This window comes from Pieris brassicae, chromosome 1 (assembly GCF_905147105.1).
Source record: "Pieris brassicae chromosome 1, ilPieBrab1.1, whole genome shotgun sequence".
Classification (NCBI taxonomy): Eukaryota; Metazoa; Arthropoda; class Insecta; order Lepidoptera; family Pieridae; genus Pieris; species Pieris brassicae.
In genome coordinates, this window is record NC_059665.1 from 18,542,458 (window position 1) to 18,562,186 (window position 19,729).

At 32.3% G+C, this 19,729-nt stretch overlaps 1 protein-coding gene across 6 annotated transcripts in view; it reads left to right on the top strand.

Moving 5' to 3' along the window:
- The window catches only part of LOC123710448 (microtubule-associated protein Jupiter), a 79,835-nt gene that overhangs the window by 33,411 nt on the left and 26,695 nt on the right, over positions 1-19,729 (top strand). Inside the window, exon 1 of one of the 6 annotated variants that reach the window (XM_045662358.1) lies at positions 7,430-7,556. The exons of the other annotated variants lie outside the window; for them this stretch is intronic. Within the exon in view, the coding sequence (XP_045518314.1) occupies positions 7,495-7,556 (62 nt within the window). The 5' untranslated portion in view covers positions 7,430-7,494. Of the gene's footprint in view, positions 1-7,429; positions 7,557-19,729 lie in introns of those variants that run through there. 6 annotated transcript variants of the gene reach the window in all.

Genomic DNA, 19,729 nt, shown 5'->3' on the forward strand with positions numbered 1-19,729 from the left:
CCTTTCAAGCTTTTTATTTAATCTTCCCAATTTGCTTCAAGTGAATTAAAACAGTTTTATCACTAACACCGCACGTGGTTTGCGATGGATCCGCTTCCACAATAGCCTTCAATACTTCATTATCAACTTGAGTCTCAGGTCGTCCACGGGGCTTGTTCTGCAGGTCAAAATTTCCAGAACGAAAACGTTGGAACCAAAAACGAACTGTGTTTTCTTTTGCAACATGACCGCCATACACATCATTCACCCTTCGAGTCGTTTCCGCGGCACTAGTGCCATGGCGGAACTCGTACTCGTTAATAATGCGATACTTTAAGTTTTCTATTTTGTAAAACGAGTGATGCAAACAAAAAAAAAACAAATGAATGACGGTCATCGAAGCACATGAGTATTTACTCTAGCTGTACAAATTGGAATTTGGGATTCCTTACCAAAGAGGAGAACTTCGTGATTAAAGTGGCCAGTACGAAATACGCCAATTTCATATGTAAGGACCTAATATAAACTTAAAAGATTAGCGGTTAGTATTCTCTCTTATTTTTTTATAGTTTATTAACAAATGTTAATTGGTACGTTTGTGTTCTAAAACCTAAATGTATTTTTTTAAATATTTGGCTCGAATTTGGTTAGAATGCAAGTACAACGGTTTTTGTTCATTTTATGACAAAAGTATTTTTTAAATAATTAACACGATACCGATTACAGCGTATATTAGTGACTCGGTCTGAGACTGTACTGCAAGTCCGTTTGACCTAATATTTTATTAGTAGCCAATAATTAGAATAGTGATAGCTCATCTTGGCAATACTATTTCAGTTCATAAATAATTGGAAAAAATTACTGCGTCATAGTATCATATGTAATAAATTATAACATCTAAATTAATTAATAATTATGCTATTGTTTACTTTATCGGTAAGGGTATAGCTTGATATGGTACTCAACAAACAAGTGAGTTTACACGTTACGTGCCAAATTTCTTTCAGTTCCGTTGAGCCGGTCAGCTGTGATTAAGTACTACATGTCTATCTAAGCTTTTGTATTTAGATAATTATTAAATAATTGTTTGTTATTATTATTAGTTGATATGTCCAAATTTAATCTAAAAGTATAAATTCGAAAAGGCTAACTATAGGTACTATCTATACAAACTTAGAAGATGCTTGGGAAATGTCGACCTTAGGTTTTGCAGTATTTGCTAAAATATAAACTATTATACTACTATAATATTTAGCGTAAATGTGGCAATTCTACCACATTAACGCTAAATATTATAACTATCAAGTTTCTTGCTGCATTTTTTACATTGACCCATATTCCGAACCGATCATAAGTATAAAATTGTTTAAAGTGCTTTATAAAAAGTTTTTTGATTATTAGCTAATATATTTAATACGACAAAGAAACGCTTTTATACTAATTATACTTTGTTGTATGTTCATAGGATCTGCTGCATGAATTTCGTGATAGCGTTACGTAAAATATTCATAAAAGTCCACGATTTTGGAGTAAATAGTGAAAGCTTAATGGATTCTGCATCACGAGATGGGCTTTAAATGCACGTTCTTAGTTGCCCTTAAGTAGATTAAGCTAACGCAAATTATGTACTCATATATTTTCCGTAGCATATTTCTTGTAAACATCGCAACAGAATAGGTACTTATAGATAAGTCATCACTGACAATGTCTACTGTCACTGTCATATGACAGAAATATCCCTTGACTTTTATTGTTTAAAACCAATATTTGTATCAGCAGTAAGTAATTGCAATGTAGTACTTAAAATCTGTTAGCTGGACTCATGTAAAATTAGCTTTTAATTAAAATGGATTCTGAGAACAAAACAGCTTAAAATAAAGGGATAGACCCCTTATTACACGAAGCCCTTAGTGTGTACACTAGTACCTCTAATGACTCCGCGGGACACTTGTTCACTCGCAGATGGCGATCAAGGTTCGTGCGCACGCGCCGACGATAACGCGTTCGCCGCGATTTACACTACGATAATGCACTGAACGATTAAATTCAGGGCTTTCGACAGGGTTTTAATTTTATCGACTGTTTGTTTGTTATCAGATAAGAATGTAAGTCCAACTTTAAAACTAAAGCAATTTTTGATATCTTAGTCAATGTACGCAAGTTTTTTGGTATGTCTATTCAAACTGCTAGCCACTTGTAAATTATGCGTTCTATACTGTTTAGGTAATCTAAGTATTTTAATAAAAACTATCATTTAAGTAGAGAGAAAGCCCTGAAATTATGCGTGGGAATATAGAGCTGACATTAAGGTAAAAGTTATTAGCTTCGTACTCTTGCCTACTAATGAGTTTCCTATGATGTAAGAATACCATAGAGTAACATCGATAAATGTCAAAGCAACAACATTAGTTTGTGTCCTCTTTTTACTTAAAAACCATTTCGGTATTAAAAGGTAGTGTTACGGTGTTTTAATATATAGTTATAATATGGCGAAGGTTAAAGGCATAGTGTATGATATAATATATCAAGCTCTTGCTTAACCTTGGAGACCCATGTCAGAGCGTGCGCCGGCTGTAACGCTGTACAGTGCCCCCATTTAGGACCACGTGCTGAGCAGACGGACAAACCGTATGATTATACGGATGCTGTAGTGAATGATTGGGGTTCGGCCCGTTCGCTGCTACCATACTGTATCGTTCGAGGCGGTCTGTGTGTTAAATGGCACTCCTTCCTGGGCGCGGGAGTTGGAACTCCTCGTTGTCTTATACCACGTGCATAGACAGTGGGAGCAATTTGCCCAGTCTAATAATACTAGGTGAATGGACGGTGGGGTGCCGTGACGTTTCGGCTTTCGCAAGTACAGTTTGCGCATTGATCCTTTGGGCGGTATCTGCATAAGGGCCTAGAATGGAGGTGCATCCATTGTGCCACAACATACATTGGCTGAGTGTGTCACCTGGACAAGAAAGCATCATGACCTGTTATCGGCCATAGAGGCGGACTTCACCTTACCTATATTATATTAGCTAGGAAGTGAGGAGGCCTGGACTGCAATGCATTCTGTGAGCATATAGCAGAAGGAGGCTGCTCAATGATTGAGGAAGAGGTCTGGGGTTGACCGTAGACTGATGTCTCGGTATCGAGTGGCTCGGAATATAAGCCCGGGTCTCTAGTGTAGAATGCCTGGCGAACCCCGAAGGTTTTTTTAAGGACGTGTGAAGGGCTACGGTGTTTTTATTAAGTGGGGTCTCGCTAACCCTTTGAATAGCAGAGGGCTTTGAGTGTTGACCCAGCCCTACAGTTCCCGCGTCAAACTTGACATCCAAGGCGCGGGTCTGCGTTAGCGCATTTTCACCTCATTTAAAACCTATGTTTTTTTATGTATTTTTTCGTATTAGGTAATCGTATTGTGAATAAATAAATAAATATATATCCTTATATCATGTCTTTGGAAAGAAAAATGTGACAAATATGAATAATACGGATTTTAACTTGCCATAAAACTTACCTATTTGACTCTATTTAAAAAAACCTTAAGAAACCAAACAATTCCGTTAGCTAGAATAAAAAAATCTCCAGGAATCTCATAAAAGAAAATGAAGATGTCGAACCTTAAAAGTGTGTGGTACGTAAATTTAATATAGCGATTGGAGTCATTATGGACATTTGCTTGCAGATATAAATCGTTAATGTTATTTGAATCTTCAGAAGTTACAAATTCTAATAGAGTACACATTTATGTATTTTGTTTCTCACATTGCATACTTTATTTATGAATCAAAAAATTTGAAAAGGAAAAACTTATCACGTGTTATAATAGCAAAGGTCACTTTTAAATAACTGCTTTAAAAGTCACATTAAGGGCAAATTGCTTGCAATATTTTAAGACTTTCTCTTGATATGTTTATTGCTTTTGCTCTGTTTCTAAGTACTTATGATTATAGGTGTAGACACCACACGCTATAAGTTACAACTCGGAATGAATTTTATTTAATACTAGTAATATTTTGTAAGCTGCATGAGTTCCATGATGGTGTTACGCAAAATATTAAGACTAATAATAATTTTTAATATGTAAAATATAATAGAAACAAGAACAAGTTTGATCTAATACTGGTCAAATGAATGTGACTTTTGAATGATCCAATCGTGATCTCATTTGTCAGAATTGATCGTGTGGAAATCGTTTGGGGTACTTAATGAGTTATTTTATAATCGTTAATATAAGTTATTTACATACAATATTAGTTATTCATTTACAAATTGAATACAAATTTATACAACATTAGTAAGTTAATTAAGTAATTTGAAAGTTTGTATAACGTTAAACGTTAAGATCGTGATAAGCTGAGTTCTTTAAGTATTTATAACTGAAATGCCTAGTTAATTCATGCTAAAGATTAGAGACGACCTAGAACAAATTACGGTGGGCACGAAACAATGAGGAGGTGAGGGTCTGAATTGAAAATTATCTTTTAGGTCAAGTGCTGTGGAAATTCTTAGGTCGTTGTATGTATATTTGCTAGTGATTTAGTTAAGTAGATAGTAGCGACTATGGCAAAGGATCCATATTTATGTATGTTCCGTTAATTACATTGGAATCCATTTATTATAGGGAATCGATCACACACCACTAAACCATAGTTGCATGAAACAACAATTCGCCAGTCTGAAAACAAAATATTGTACTTATACTTTTAGATATCTCCGTCATCTTCAAAAATAGATTTGATTGGATTATAGAAACAATTATCTATTTAATATAAGTAACTCCGATTCACATGTTTTTGCAAAGAAGAACACAGCACAGTGTTTATGAAATATTGCAAATTAATTAACCATTTCGTGTATTGAATCTGATATATTTTTATAATAACAGAGAGTGAGCTACATAATTCCATAGCTGATAAATTTTTGGCTAATTCCAGGATAAAGTAGCTCTTGATATTTAATACCACAAAGAAATAAAAACAAATAGTTCTGTAGTGTAAGCAATGGTAACAAAGTCTACGTTCATAACATTTGTTTGGAATTCTAAACACATTTATAACGCACTTCCTTATCCCGAAGGTTGTCTTGTATCAAAGGCATTAAACTTCGACCACAATTATATATAGAAATTCGTATTTAAGGAAAATAATTTACTAATTATATGTCATTAAAATATATAAGGAAAATTGATCTAGACAATGTAGGTATTTCCTACATTGTCTAATAATAAACATAAACACTTATTGTTTATATTTAGTCTATGCACAATAATTAAAAGTGATGCAATATCGGAAAGCGGAAAAATTAAAGTCTTCAGACCAAAACAAATAGATAGCAATAATTGCAGCGTGGAAAGTTTGAAAATATTCGTTATACTATCTTTGTTGCATTTTTCACAACACACACAGAATTAAACTTCCAGAAATTTTGTATTTTATACAATGTTTTTTTTAAATTTAGAATAAAAACAATAACAATGTTTCTATCATCCAAGTGTAATCAATATTTTTTTCCTACGATAATGTAATTCATATGTCGATAGAAAACACAAAACAATTTTTTAAAAACACTTTACATATTTGAGGCTTACGTATATAAATAATAGCTTGAAATCTTCCAGTAATTGGTCGACATACATGAATATTATCGTCAATATAACATATTATTTTAATTAGGATTAATTTAAAAACAAATAGTCGTAAATATAAATCACGCGTCACCTATACATTCTATTCTATAATTCTTTTTATTTAACCAAAAGTTTATCATTCAGCCTGAACCCAGCTTCAAAAGTAATATCTCAAAGTTCTGTAAATGTTAGAATCATATAATTAACTTCGATAGAGTAAGGCACGAGCCAGTGATTCAGAACACACAGGAAATTTGAGGTAAACAAATATTTCGGTGAAATTGCTTTCTACGCTGTTTTCAGATAAATGTATTCGAGTGCAACACGCCTATGAAAATCAACTTAGAATAGATTAAGCTTTGTCATTCGATGTTGAATTGAATAGTGTTTTATTTAAGGTTCAGTTCAGTTTGTTTGTTGGTTTGTACCGTGAAATTGTAGTTCAAATTATATGTTGTAATGGGCAAGTGATGAAACTGGGAAGCTCGGACTGTTTGACGTGTGCCGCTCGGAAGATTGATGGCATTTGAAAGACAATAGTCAAGTTTGTGAAAAGGATTAAGAATAAATACAATAACCGCTTTAAAAAAATATGTTATTGGTTATTACTGACACAATTAGATTGATCACATACACAAACTAATTCAATTAATTTTGCTACATTTAGATTAATTTTTTATGTTTAGTTATGTAGTAGGTATCATATAAAACCACTATAAACTAATAATTGCTTATGGTGATCATATAATATTATGACCACGTATAAAATCTTATAAGTTATATTACGTGTAAAAAGATCTAGATAGTGATTATAAATTAATCCATCAAGTGAGGAAGAAAATACGATTCTTGAAATGCCAACATCGTATCGGATTACGGCGGCAATTCATTATGATGTAATTAGGTATTCATTCAGTTTTTACTGACTTATAAAAGAAGGTTTTAGTGCTTAAACCAGACAAGCGTAAAGTATTGGTTTAAGTACCGTTAAATAATTACTGAGCCAATTTATCTTATTTACTTGACATAATTATTTAAAGAATTAAATTTATTAAAAAAACACCTGTCTTTAATTGAAAAGTGAATTATGTTAACTTATTTTTTTTATTTGCTGTAGATTTTTCAGCGATAAAGTGAAACTTTCTAAGATCAACGTCAAAACCAACGAAAGTAAATCGCTGTTATAAACTAAATATAATTAAAAATTACTTACGTAAGCTAATTAATGCACTTATCTTGGCATTCTCTTTTTATCCATGCAATATCGACATTATTATATGAGCTAGTTGTCGCGTGCGGAAATACCTGTTTTTCGTCAATCATTGAGGCATTTTTGTACACGTCAAACCAGTTTCTATCTGTTCACACTAGTCATCTGATAGTTGGCATATGTTACGGCCAGGTGCTGCAGGGAAAATAAGAAATGAATACCTAAGTAACACTTACAAGGATTCCGTATTGATACAAATGTAAAATTAATTAATATCCTCATATAAGATGTATGTGTCAATGGTCTTAGACTACTTCTATTTCTGTCAAGTGATAAGACGTGAAAGGCTAGATATTTGAATGGTATGAAGGGTTAACCTTACCGTATATTGAGAAATAGGGTTATATTTCTTACGTCGGTAGTCTAGAGATTTGAGAGTCTAGACAAATAGCCGGAAAAAGCCGTTTCAGGAATTTGTTCTGCGTAACCCTAAACAGAGGAAGAGCGGAAGCGGCGCGAGCGAACGGCGCATGCGCGGTTCACTTTTGTCGTGCGGGCGGAGGGTGGCAGCATCGACTTAAGCAAGGGTACCGGGCGCGCGCGCTCAGTCAGCTGACCGCAAGTGCAGCGAACACACGTTTTTACCTTCGTGCAGTGGCATTCAGTGTTACCTCGTGTTATTATAATGGCAACTTACGCTCAGTTCAAGCACGTCGAGCTCTACAAGATCGGTCATGGAAAAAATAGGTAAGTTTTTCAGCCGACCCTTATTGTATGGAAGACGTTGATTTTCTTTATTATAAAAATACAACAAAGCTTGAAAACTGGTTAAATTATTAATACAAGATTCAGTGTATAATATTTTTCATTCATATAAAATAAGCGTCTATAAAAGCGATGTATTCAGGAAAAGCTTATACGAGTACAATGAACTCTTGCTGATTACGTAGCTATGAAACGCTACGATCGCACGCATTTTCAGTTTCAGCTCAATGTAGACACGTTACGAAAGCTCTAGAAAGTCTAATATACAAGGGTGGGATTAGTTAGTTGAGTGTGCTTTGATCATCATTTTAGTATTTTGTAGTTTGAATGAGAGATGCTTTGTCCCTAATTATTGTATGAAATGTTGTCAAACGTCTATAAAAATTATTACTATGTCAATAAAGCTTAAAAAAGTAACCCGTTGGCAAAGCCAAAGCGTTGAACATTTTACTTCTTATAATTTTTGGGGGATTTTGTATTTACGTTGCTTTTGTGATGTATGCGCAATTTCAGTTTTAAAAAGTACGGCAATATTTATGAATGACACATAAAGTAAGATGCATACTGTTATTTAAATGTATACGAAAATAACCGTAAGCATTTGTATAAGAAAAGACTTGATGTAGGGGTAGATTGGGGGGTCGACGTTGACTTCACAACTAAGCATTACTTGTGAAGTATAAACATGGAGACTTACTATTTTTATTGTCCTTAATATAGCCTTTATAGGCGCAGTTTTATTGCTCATTAGTAGCAGCTGGTAAACTGTAATATAATTGAACATCTCGTTATTATTAGCATACTAAATAATATATTTACATTTCGACTGGAGTAAATATATAAGGGTATGATTCAGAGTCGGGACTTAGCATAAACAACAAAAATGCAATATTATTTGACCTATGAGAGTGTCATATTTAATGTCGACTACTGACTTACCGTCGGGGTAAGATTCATACTTCTGAGTTCTGTATCTTAAAAATGTATTGGAATCCTTTTTCCTTCATATCGGCCGCAATTAATAAGCCTAAAATGTTTAGTAAATGTAAACTATTTTTGGAAACACACAAACCTATCGCGTGCTAGGCTTTTCATTAGCATATAACCTAGGTTTGATTTAAGCGACGTTTGGAACTTGGGCAGACGTGGTTGAGACTATTATAATGTTCATTTTGGTATTTCCAATTTGCGTCAAATATGAGACTACACAAATTATTATTTGTTATTCTGAATACTAACAAATATTAATTAACTATTATAAATTAATTAATGTTCCAGTCCGACTTAAAGAAAGTCTTGTCACTGAGTTATTTATTAATATCTTGAGGTTGTAATCATTTTCATTATTTTTATTATACTTATAGCTATTTTTTAGTTGTCTCAAAAAACTCGATTCTCGATCGTTCGGTCTTCTGTACATTATAAAAATATAAGTATCGCAAGTAGAACAAGTTACGGGATACAGCTTCCAATGCTTAAAGTTGATGGCGATAGTGTAGTGACATTTACTTTAATGAGCTGTCGTTAACGTCAAATCGATGGTAATCTACAGCCGAGTGTTGATCAGTTTATTAGTTTTACTACAAATTGATATAGAATGTCTATACATTAAGAATCGGAGCAGGTTATGCTTACAGTATAATCACTTTATTGGCGACAAATTAAATGTATGTAGTACGATAATGTGGTTAAAATTGGGGCGCAGATTTGTATATTTATTTATGATTTATTTTATGAGAGAAACATAAGTAACCTTCTTTTATAACTTGCTTCATACCTTTAAAAACAAAACTTTATAAATCACCTAAATGCGATATTTAAAATTAAAATAAATCAATGGCGCTACAACCTTTTTAGGTCTGGGCTTCAGATTTATCTATCTGTTTCATGATCATTTGTAAATTAAATAGGCCAGTAGGTAATCAGCCTTCTGTGCCTGACGCACGCTGTCGATTTTTGGGTCTAAGGCAAGTCGGTTTCCTGGCCATGTTTTCCTTCACCGTTCGAGCTAATGTTAAATGCGCACATATAAAGAAAATCCATTGGTGCACAGCTGGGGATCGAACCAACGACCTCAGGGATGAGCGTCGCACGCTGAAGCCACTAGGCCAACACTGCTCTCATGCGATATTTACGTAACGAAAATAGAAAATAAAATTTAAAGGACGCATACAGCACTTGACACAATTTTACTTTCAGATAATAAGTACTATAAAATCTCGCTTTAAACTCGGAGTGCGAATTTAATAGCTCAAACTTTCCTTATACATGACGCTATGCTGCGTATTTTTCTCTTTTACATTTTTTAAAGTGCTATAATGCTTTAAATTGTTTATACACTTTCACGTAATTCCCTCGTGAACGGTGCATTTCCGATTCTTGTTAACTAAGTGCATCTAATAGCCGCTATTGCTTACATCTCATTAAATAAATATGCACCTTTTAAACAGAAGCAGACTTGATCTTTAAGCCGGCCAAAAGTTCTGTGGCCAGGAACGCTTTTTTTTGTTATCTCTTTAATTTGTTTTGTTTGGTTACGATTGGTGAACAGCTTCTCTATTCATATTGGAATCGATACGCGCTCTCTCTGTTTGTTGCTTCACTCTATGGTTATAATTTATTAAATATTAGACTGAAACCCGCCGCAAGAATAAAAAATAGCACCTTTATGTAATATGTTCACATATTTTCAATAGGTCTGTATATAAATATATATATATAACAAAACTAACATTAGCCGAGTAGCTAACTGATAGAGCCTTATGAATGACAAGATAAATAAGATTTTGTAGAAGTGTAGATATTTCAAAGACTACTCTACTCGTAAGCAAGAAGGTTAAAATGTAATCCTCTGCCAAAACTTTAGTGCCATAAGTTTTTATCAATGAAAAGACAAAAGATATATTTCGTGCCAAATCTGTACGATCGAAATCTAGAGTATGCCAAGTATGATACTCAATATTCATTTTACACGAAGTCACAATAAATGTAACTCTAGAATATATTTATACATACAATACAGAAAAAATACTACTTTATACGGTTTAATATGGTTGACTTTAAAACAAAACTGATACATTTTTAGGACTGGGCACTCATGCTTACCATTTTATGGAAATATATGTTTAAATTCAGTGTATTTTTCGACCCCTACAGACAAACCTTTCACTAAAGTACTGTTTTGTCGTTGACAAATTGTGTTTGCACAGCGATGACCAGAGACGAGTATGTTAGTTTAAACGGTTCAATTAGACTATTTTATTTTTTTATGTATTTATACCGTCATTAAGCCTCAGCATATTGAAAACGTTTAAAGGTTCCATACAGCTGGTTTCAAACTCTAATAAATATGTCGATTAATCTAACTAGACATACAATTAGCAATTGTATGTCTAGTTAGATTTTAAAAGGTTGGAACGGTAAATTCAATATATTGGTAATATTTCCCAAACAGCAAGGCCGCAGTTCGCGTGACATCGCAAAATAGCTGAGATTTACATTTTCATGCCGCATTAGGTTTAATATAACGATTGTAGTTGAAACAAGGCAGTGACGAAACACGAAATTTGCCTTTTAAATGAAACCTTTAAGCGTGTAACATACCTATTGCTTTTAAAAATACTTAGTTTGCTTTAAGCGTAATAAATCGGGTAAATAGGTTATTGTTCTAATTTTAAATACTTTATCAGTTGGTACATCACGTTTTATAGATGTCTTATATTTTAATTGCAAAATTTTACAACGATTAATATAAAACTTATCTGCGGCATAGGAAATATTGATAAGAGAAACTGAACACAATATGAATCATGAGTGTGCAACGCGCCTGCTTTATCACACTGCTAATCATTCCTGGAATTTTCATTACACTGATAATAATATTGAAACCAGGTATCTCTTAGAGAGAGGTTATAAACCCTCCTTCTTTTCTGTTCTTTGTTACTTCCTTAAAATGTATGTGGAAGTTGTTTTATATTTCTATTTCTAAATAAGAAACACTGAAAACTTTTTTGCCTTCCTGTAAACAGGTCATTAGAGCCGGCCAGTGTGAACTGGCTGTTATTTATATCGACATTTTTGGACTTTGACGCACTTGTTTTTAAACAGTTAATTTTCGACAGCCTTGAATCGCTTCGGTCACGATTGCCCGTTAGATTCGAAGTGCCACTTTCGCTCTTAAACTTTTTATTAAAGAATTGTTCAACACTAAGGAAGTAAAAATTGGGTTCGATAAACTTTGATTATTATAATTAGTACATTCATTTTATTTTCTATTATTAATCATCGTAACTGTGTCTATTTTATTCTATTTTGTTGTGATGTAAATAGTGTTAATATTATAATAATCGTATTTACTTTACAAAATACACCCTTAAATTGTATGAGTCTAAGATACAACAAAATAATTATGAATAAATTCTGAAAATACATCATTCGATGAACATATTTTCTTATGATTTTAATTTCTTTCTATTTCATTCGCTATATCTCTAGGAAAACGTTGTGATGATTTAATATGATTTTCTCTTATATACTACTAGTTAACATTTCAAACGATAGTTTAACAATTGTCGGATCGAAATTACAATCGTGCTTAGTAAATCATTTCGGTAGGTATCGCTTCTTGTTACAGCTCGATTATATTTCATACAATGATATATTTATTGTAGTCTATAAATAAAGAAACTGATTGCTCGATATCAGCGAAGCTATTACTCATCTGTTCAAGAGTTAATGTTAGAGATTCGTTAAGAAGTACAGACTCTTCTGAAAATTTTAAAATTACTTCCATTTCAACTGACTTCAAGAATGGGAGGTTCGCAATTTGACCTGTTTGAGTGGGATTGGAATTGAGAACTATTTTTCTGACTTTCATAAGTGTGTGTATATCTTTGTTCACTGTTTTATTAGATTATATTCAAATATATCTGATACAACTTTGAGAACTGTCTAGGATTTATGAGAAAAATGGTAGTAATTCTATTGCTAGAGTGGGGATATGACTAATATTTGTACCTAAATAATGTTGGCAAGTTTTTGAAGTCAGTTTAATTTTTATAAATTACTTTTTGTTATAATGTTACAAATCGAACAGTTTAAAGAGTTGAAATGGAAATTATCGTCTCCGCTAATCCATTCAATAAAGTAATTCGAGTTTGGAAAAAGTATTTAGTTTAGTAGATGGGATATTCGATAAGAAAACTTTATATTTACTTTCATCTACATAAATATTTCCATAACTGCCACTGGCATTATATAATTTAAATTAATAATTTTACGAGTTGTCATTGTACACATTACAATTTAACACAGTATTTAATAGTCGTAAAGTGTAACTTTCTATTTATTTTATTGATAAATATCTCTGTAAAAATGCAATTGAAAGTTAATTGCCAGCACGTAGAAATTGTTGTTTGTATGTTGTAGTTGGCACTGTGTTTATATTAGCATTTTGCTGTGCTAGCCATGACGTTGATTGCTGCAGACAACTAAGTTGTTACCACAATAGCTAAAGTATTTGATTCTGAAGAAATATCGGATAACAAGAAAAGCTACTATATAATCAACGGATAAAGATATGGAGAACAACTAGAGTTTACCTGGTAATATTCATTTGCAAGCAGAAATGTTTTAATCTCCTCTAAGGCTGATTTCACCAAAATAATGGTTGTAACCTGGTGTCCTGGATTATTTATAGAAAGAAAGTGTTTCTAGTATTAAGGTATATTTTAAGTTATATAGTTAAGTTTATGAGTATACATATCTACGTATCTCGGGTGTGATTTCCTGTGTAACAAATCTAGGACGATGTTACGGCATGTTGCTCAAGAGTACAGTAGCTTATTTGCGGAGGGGCCTAAAGTTGAAGAAGATGTGCGCGTCCGACGTTAGTGTAACGGTGCAGCGATAATATCTAGCAGATAAAAGCGGGTGATTTGCGGCGCGTGCGATGCGCTTCGTCCATCCGCGTCGAAGCGTTAGTGTATAATAATACTATTTTGAAGCACCTATTTCAGTAGCAAAAATTATTTGCTATAGTAGTTGGCTGTAACACGTATAATTTTTTTTTAATTTCCCTGTGGTTTTTAGATGGCTTATTTTTGTCTGAAAGACACAGTATTCGTTTAAAAATGAGCACTACAAGTTTTCAATAGCAAGAAGTTTTTGTGTCGTAACAAAATGGCCACTATTTATCCACAAGATGGATCAATAGACTCGATTCGATAAAATATCTATAGTAGTTAATGGACCGTAACGAAAAGGAAATCGATAAAGTCTTATAAATTGACTACCGAATGATGCTAATCATCTTGCCACACACATGCAATATGTTGAGATAAACATACTGAATAATATTTTAAAATCGTATTATGTTTTTATGATTTATTATAAAAAGTTATAAATTTGTTAATGTACGTCCCGCAGCAGGCACAAATATTTATTTCGCTGTTTATTTTTATTTATATTTTGAAAGAAATATCTAAGCGTTTACATAAACTGAGACTTTTTCTACATTTAAAATCAAATTAATATGTAAAAAATTCAAAATTAAGAACCACGAAAAGTAGCAAACCTTTAGTTATAATAATATGGTATGTTATGTATGCCATATTAGACTAATACTTTGTAACGCTTCTCCTCATCAAAATGGTTATGTTATTTGCAATAAGCGGTTTTGTAGAAAAACGAGTAAGTGATATAAACTCTCTTAGAGTTTATACATGTGCTTTCATTTAGCTAGGTCAGCTACATACAGTGTATGTAGTTCATAAGTTTTGTATTCAAAAAGTGTATATATATGTACTTCATGTATTATATTAACACTATTTCAATACACCTTAATTGACAGCAAAAAGAACAGTGAAAGACTCATTATATGTAAAGAATACGCACTTTCAATGATTCGATACTAAACAATACTTTATTTACATTTTTCTACTATTTACATTCCAAGAAAGTGACGACTCACGCGAAACGTAAAAGTTCCCAAATTGTCTTAGTAATTAATGTGCATACTATGTAATATTTTCTTAATTACCGTGTATCATGGCATACATAATGTTAGAGTACAGTTATTGTAATGTGCAACTTTCTCATGCGTTGTATCTACGGGCTATTTAAAATGCAGTAGATTTTTATGAAAATTTACGCAGCTCGCTGGACCGATGAGAAATGCGCGTGTTGATTCACGCATTATTTAAATTTTTAATTGTTTAGAATACTTATATGTAAATTTTTACATGACATAAGTTTTTCCATGATTATGCGTTTTGTTAAATTAGACAAAGCAGTTTTTTTACATTAAAACTTTCACATTTGATTTAAATAAACTTAATTTTTTCTAACGTATAGTCATTTTGTTGTAAAATTATTTATGTAAGTAGCAAGTTAATGGATTCATTTTTGCTTCGTCATTAATTGCCAATTGTGTTGTAGCTAAGATTTTGTTTTCACTTATTCAATATACTCGTAAAATAGCTTTGGACCTTCATAGAGCTTCGAATTATTATATGTATCTGTATATACTTAATTAATTACTCTGTAAAATTAGAAATACAGATGTCAAAGTGTCGTATGTCGGATTTATTTCGAAACCTTAGATGCATACTGAAGGCGTAGTAGTACTTGTTTTTGTGTCCTAAAAAAAAATTATATAATTTTAAGAGCCTACAACGAATCGAAATCGATTTCTTGTATTATAAATAATTGATAACAATTTTTATCGAAAACAATTAATTGTTATGGCTATTACAGCTTGAAGCATTGATAGTTACACGTGGGCGTATAACAAAATTGAGCTTTATAGATGAGCTAAATTACAGTAAAGTTCTTAGGTTATGCCTTAAATGTACAGAATAGATTGTGTGGGTTGTAACGAGCCCACACTTAACGTTTATCCTTCTATATTTTAAGTAGCGATTCTATTTTATTGCTATTTAGAGATATAAAACCGATATCAATTGGAGTTTTATATCAGTGCATATTGGTCCGAATGCGTTTTGGGATCCAACTGTACTAAATGTTCATGTCTTTCTTCCAAACAATTGTATTCGGCGTTGTAAAATATAGACTACGTATAGTATCGTGTTTGTTATGACGGTTACCATTCATATTACTAAAATACATTGCTAACTACGTACCTGTTTAACAAACGTATTTATAATAAATGAAATATAAAGCAGTTTTAAATGATTGACAACCTTTGAAGCTTCTATGCAACCTATTCAAACTTCTATTTTTGTCATTTAATTTAATATTACTTTATGTATGTATAAAGTATTACTTGTTAATATTTAGTAAAGCAACACTGAAGATGCCACTGAAATGCTGTGTACAGGTGTAATTGGACTACAGGTTTACAAATGTTATTGATTTTGTAGTAACATTATGTATTCACTAAATCTGTTGTCACATGTAAAAACAAAAATTTTTCTTTCTTATATCATGTCGTATCGCACATTCTTGACTACAAGATCTCTATTCCTTTCTTTATTTTGCCTCTTTGCATATCAATATCGAACACATACTTAGAAATCTATTGCTTTCAATCCGTGACTGTGATTAGTGTGAGATTTATTGAAGGGTGACTAATGAGCACTCGAAGTTTGATACATCGTCGGGGGAGCTTGGAAATGGCGCATTGCGTCATATCCCATTTTCCTAGAAAATTTCTCCCTCATACAGGTTTCAGATGGGATAATGAGACACGTTGTAGTTTTTATTACTTTGCTCCAAATATTTTTTTCGAGGAAGCTATTACTCGAAGAAAATGGTATCACAGCGGAGATTATTTTTCTACGTCTATCATAAAAATTATAAATAATTAGTTGCAAGAATTCTCATGCAATCTTCGAACGCTTCAAAGTTTTACTGTTTCGAAGACCAGGCTTTGTTTATTAGCGCAGGTACAGAGCTGCAGATTCAGTTCTCATGGAAAACACAATTAGTTTTGCCAGTATTTTCGTCTCTGAAAACGGCTTTTATTCATAACTTGTAAGGTATTTATATGATCATTGTGCCTTGTATAAAAATCCCCTTTCATATTTTTGGCAATGTGTATCAAGTACATACATTCATCCCTAACGAGGTCTTTGATGAGAGAAGGGAACGCTAGAGGGTTGAATTTAAAATAAGTGGGTATAAAGAACTTGTCCTACTCCTAGTATTCTTTGTCTTAAATCACTAGAATGTGTAAGTTTAACATGGAGAATGACACAACATGACATGGAGATTTTGCAGTTTTCTTGCTTTTATCAGACCTGATAAACCAATGACCCAATCAGAACACATTAAGGATTGATACAGAAACGAGGCTTAAAACGAAGTCTGACTTTCGTACGTTAGAAATGTATTTTGATATACGGGAGTAACGAGTCTTGTATGTGACCCTAGATGTTTGTTATAAGTGGGTGTTATGCGATATTTTGACATTTTTACTTTCCCATCGCTATAATATAAAAGGGCACGTTCTCACTGTGACTTGGTGAAATGTACCTGCTGTGACGCGTGGCATTTGTTTTAAATCCCATTTGTCTGCTTTGATTCCAATCCATTGTTTAGGCATACAATACTACATTGTGCTGTTACGCTTGAATGGTTGATTTTTGTTGATTTTATAATCGTACATAACATACTATGTACGTCGGTCTTTGTTTATAGCGCGGTAATTGACGTGAATGGGTTGGATGGTTTTTATTACACAATTATACATGAGTAGAAGACCTTTGTCGCCGTATAGATGTTAATTAACAAATTGGGAGGTTTAATTGTTTCTTGTGCTTTTTAATAACTAACAGAATGACAAGCGTTTTTAATACAATGGTTTTGAGAGATTTTGATTATTTTTAAGATAATATTGTAACTTATAAGTCGGTGTTAATGTAAATCTATGTTGTACTTGCTAATGCTTACTTATGCGTTTTAGATGTTATCTGTTGTTCTCGACAAGAATTTAAGTATAGTGGCTAATGTTCTACTCTCTACTTTAAGAATGTCGAAACTAAAAGGGAGTGTTTATAAATAAGAGAGTCTTTCGTAAATGTATCTAATTTATTATATTATAGTTACTTTAAACTGCTGAATCACCGATAGATTGAATCTTCTGAGATTGTAAGCGTTGTTAGGTAATAACCTATTTGGTAAATGATAATGATTTCACGAACAGATTTGAAAAGTTTTATGAATAGATGTTATTCTATTGTTTATGTTGGAGAAATTTCATTACAGAGTCTCATTATAAAATTTCTGTTAAAGTGCACTAAATCCGAACTAAGTTTATGTTTGTATCGTTTTGAAGGAGAAAATATTGGCAGAAAACGGGCTATGAAAAAGCCAATTGACATATATAGAAGATGTAGGAAAGTGTTACTTGCATAACATAGATCAACTATGTTGCCTACACAACGCCTAGGTACTATGTACCTGTACCAATAATTTAAATTAAACTTAAATTTTATAACATCCAACCTACGGCTATATAAACCTTTATCATTAATAAAAACGATTTTAATATATTGTTAAAGTAATAGTGTCGAAAATTCTTAATAATAAGTTTTCTCATATATTATTTGAGTATTATTAGTATTTATTTGGATCTTAACTAATCCAACGAGATGGCTGAAACTAAAAATTTGTTCGTTAGTCTTGAAATGTTTTATGTTTTCACGACATGAAAACTAAGTAAGTATAAAACGGAAAAGGGCTATTATAGCCTTTAGTAAATCATATCGATGGATCAGCACTGCATTAAATCAAAAGTACACACGCTCCTTCCGGTGATTGTTAAGAATGATTGTTTGACGTATTGCGCATTCCGAATTTGACGTTTATTGAGGTTATCTTGATCTTGAGTTGGGTTTTTGTTCACCGAAGAAGCGTATTCTTGAACAATGGCTTCCACTCACAGTCAACACGATTGCACTCTGAGTTTTGACTTTTATAGTCTGTGGAAAACAAAACCTTATTGCCATTTCTCCTCGGCTGTTCCATGCCCTTGATTCTAGAACTAGTTTCGTAAATGTAAGACAATTTTTTTTACTGTCGAAGTGTTCATTTAGTTACCTACCATAATAAAGGATATTTTGATTTGATGTGTGCTCTAGTTACATCAGTTACATATATATATTGTGTTAATATCTTATTGCAGTCGTCATGAAGTCATGTACCTACTATACTGAATCTTTTTATTTTTACGATATTTATGTCAGGCCTACGATTGCATGGTCCTCTTAGTTTACACTCTGCTATATCTGATCACTAAGATAAGAACGGTTTTATCGAAATCATGAATCAATACATAAAACGCATCATATATAAATATATATATTGTGAAAACTTATTAATAAAAGTATACTTTTTCTGGAATTATGTACTAGATATGGCTTAAATGAAGTAAACATAATAAGTAGTGAACAAATAAAGTAGAACAGTAAACGCCCGTGTTGTATGTAAATTTTATAATTTAAGTATGCACTTTGGCATTATATCATTTAGTTCACCGCTAACGTAATCAAAAAAAGTTAATACAAAACTGAATAGTGATTTTTTTAAATTAAATTTTACTAAAATAAGAACGCTAAGCAATAGCAAAGTAGTAAAAAAAGCCCGGTAACACACTTGCGAGCATTCTGGCAATGTCTTCGGGTGCTCCTGTTCCTTTGCCTCCTGTTCTATAGAAACGATAACAGAGTGCACTTCTAGGGATATATAGTCTGGATTGCATTAAACCCTATTGTACAACAGCTAGCCCTTTCATGCAAATTAATTACAATTAACATTGATATAAAATAAACCTAATAGGTCCACCGTACGTAGAAAGTTAAAACATAAAATTAGTATTGGGTTAGGAGGAAGTAATATTATTTTATAGATAAAATAAACATGTCGCTAAATTACGTACACTTGTAATTATTATTAGTCTCAACATGTTTTTGTAATTAAATAAAAACGTTTGCTTTTAGTTAGCCTTTTAAATTTTTTGCGCGACAAATTTGGCAATTTGTTTAATATTTATTAATCTAATTGTTTTTTTAATTCAATAATTTGTAAAATGCTTAGTAATATAGTTTTTGCAATATGTTATGCGTAATATACTGCTTTCTACACAAAAATGTGGAGCAATATAGAAACAAGAATTTTTTTATAAGAGCCTTAGA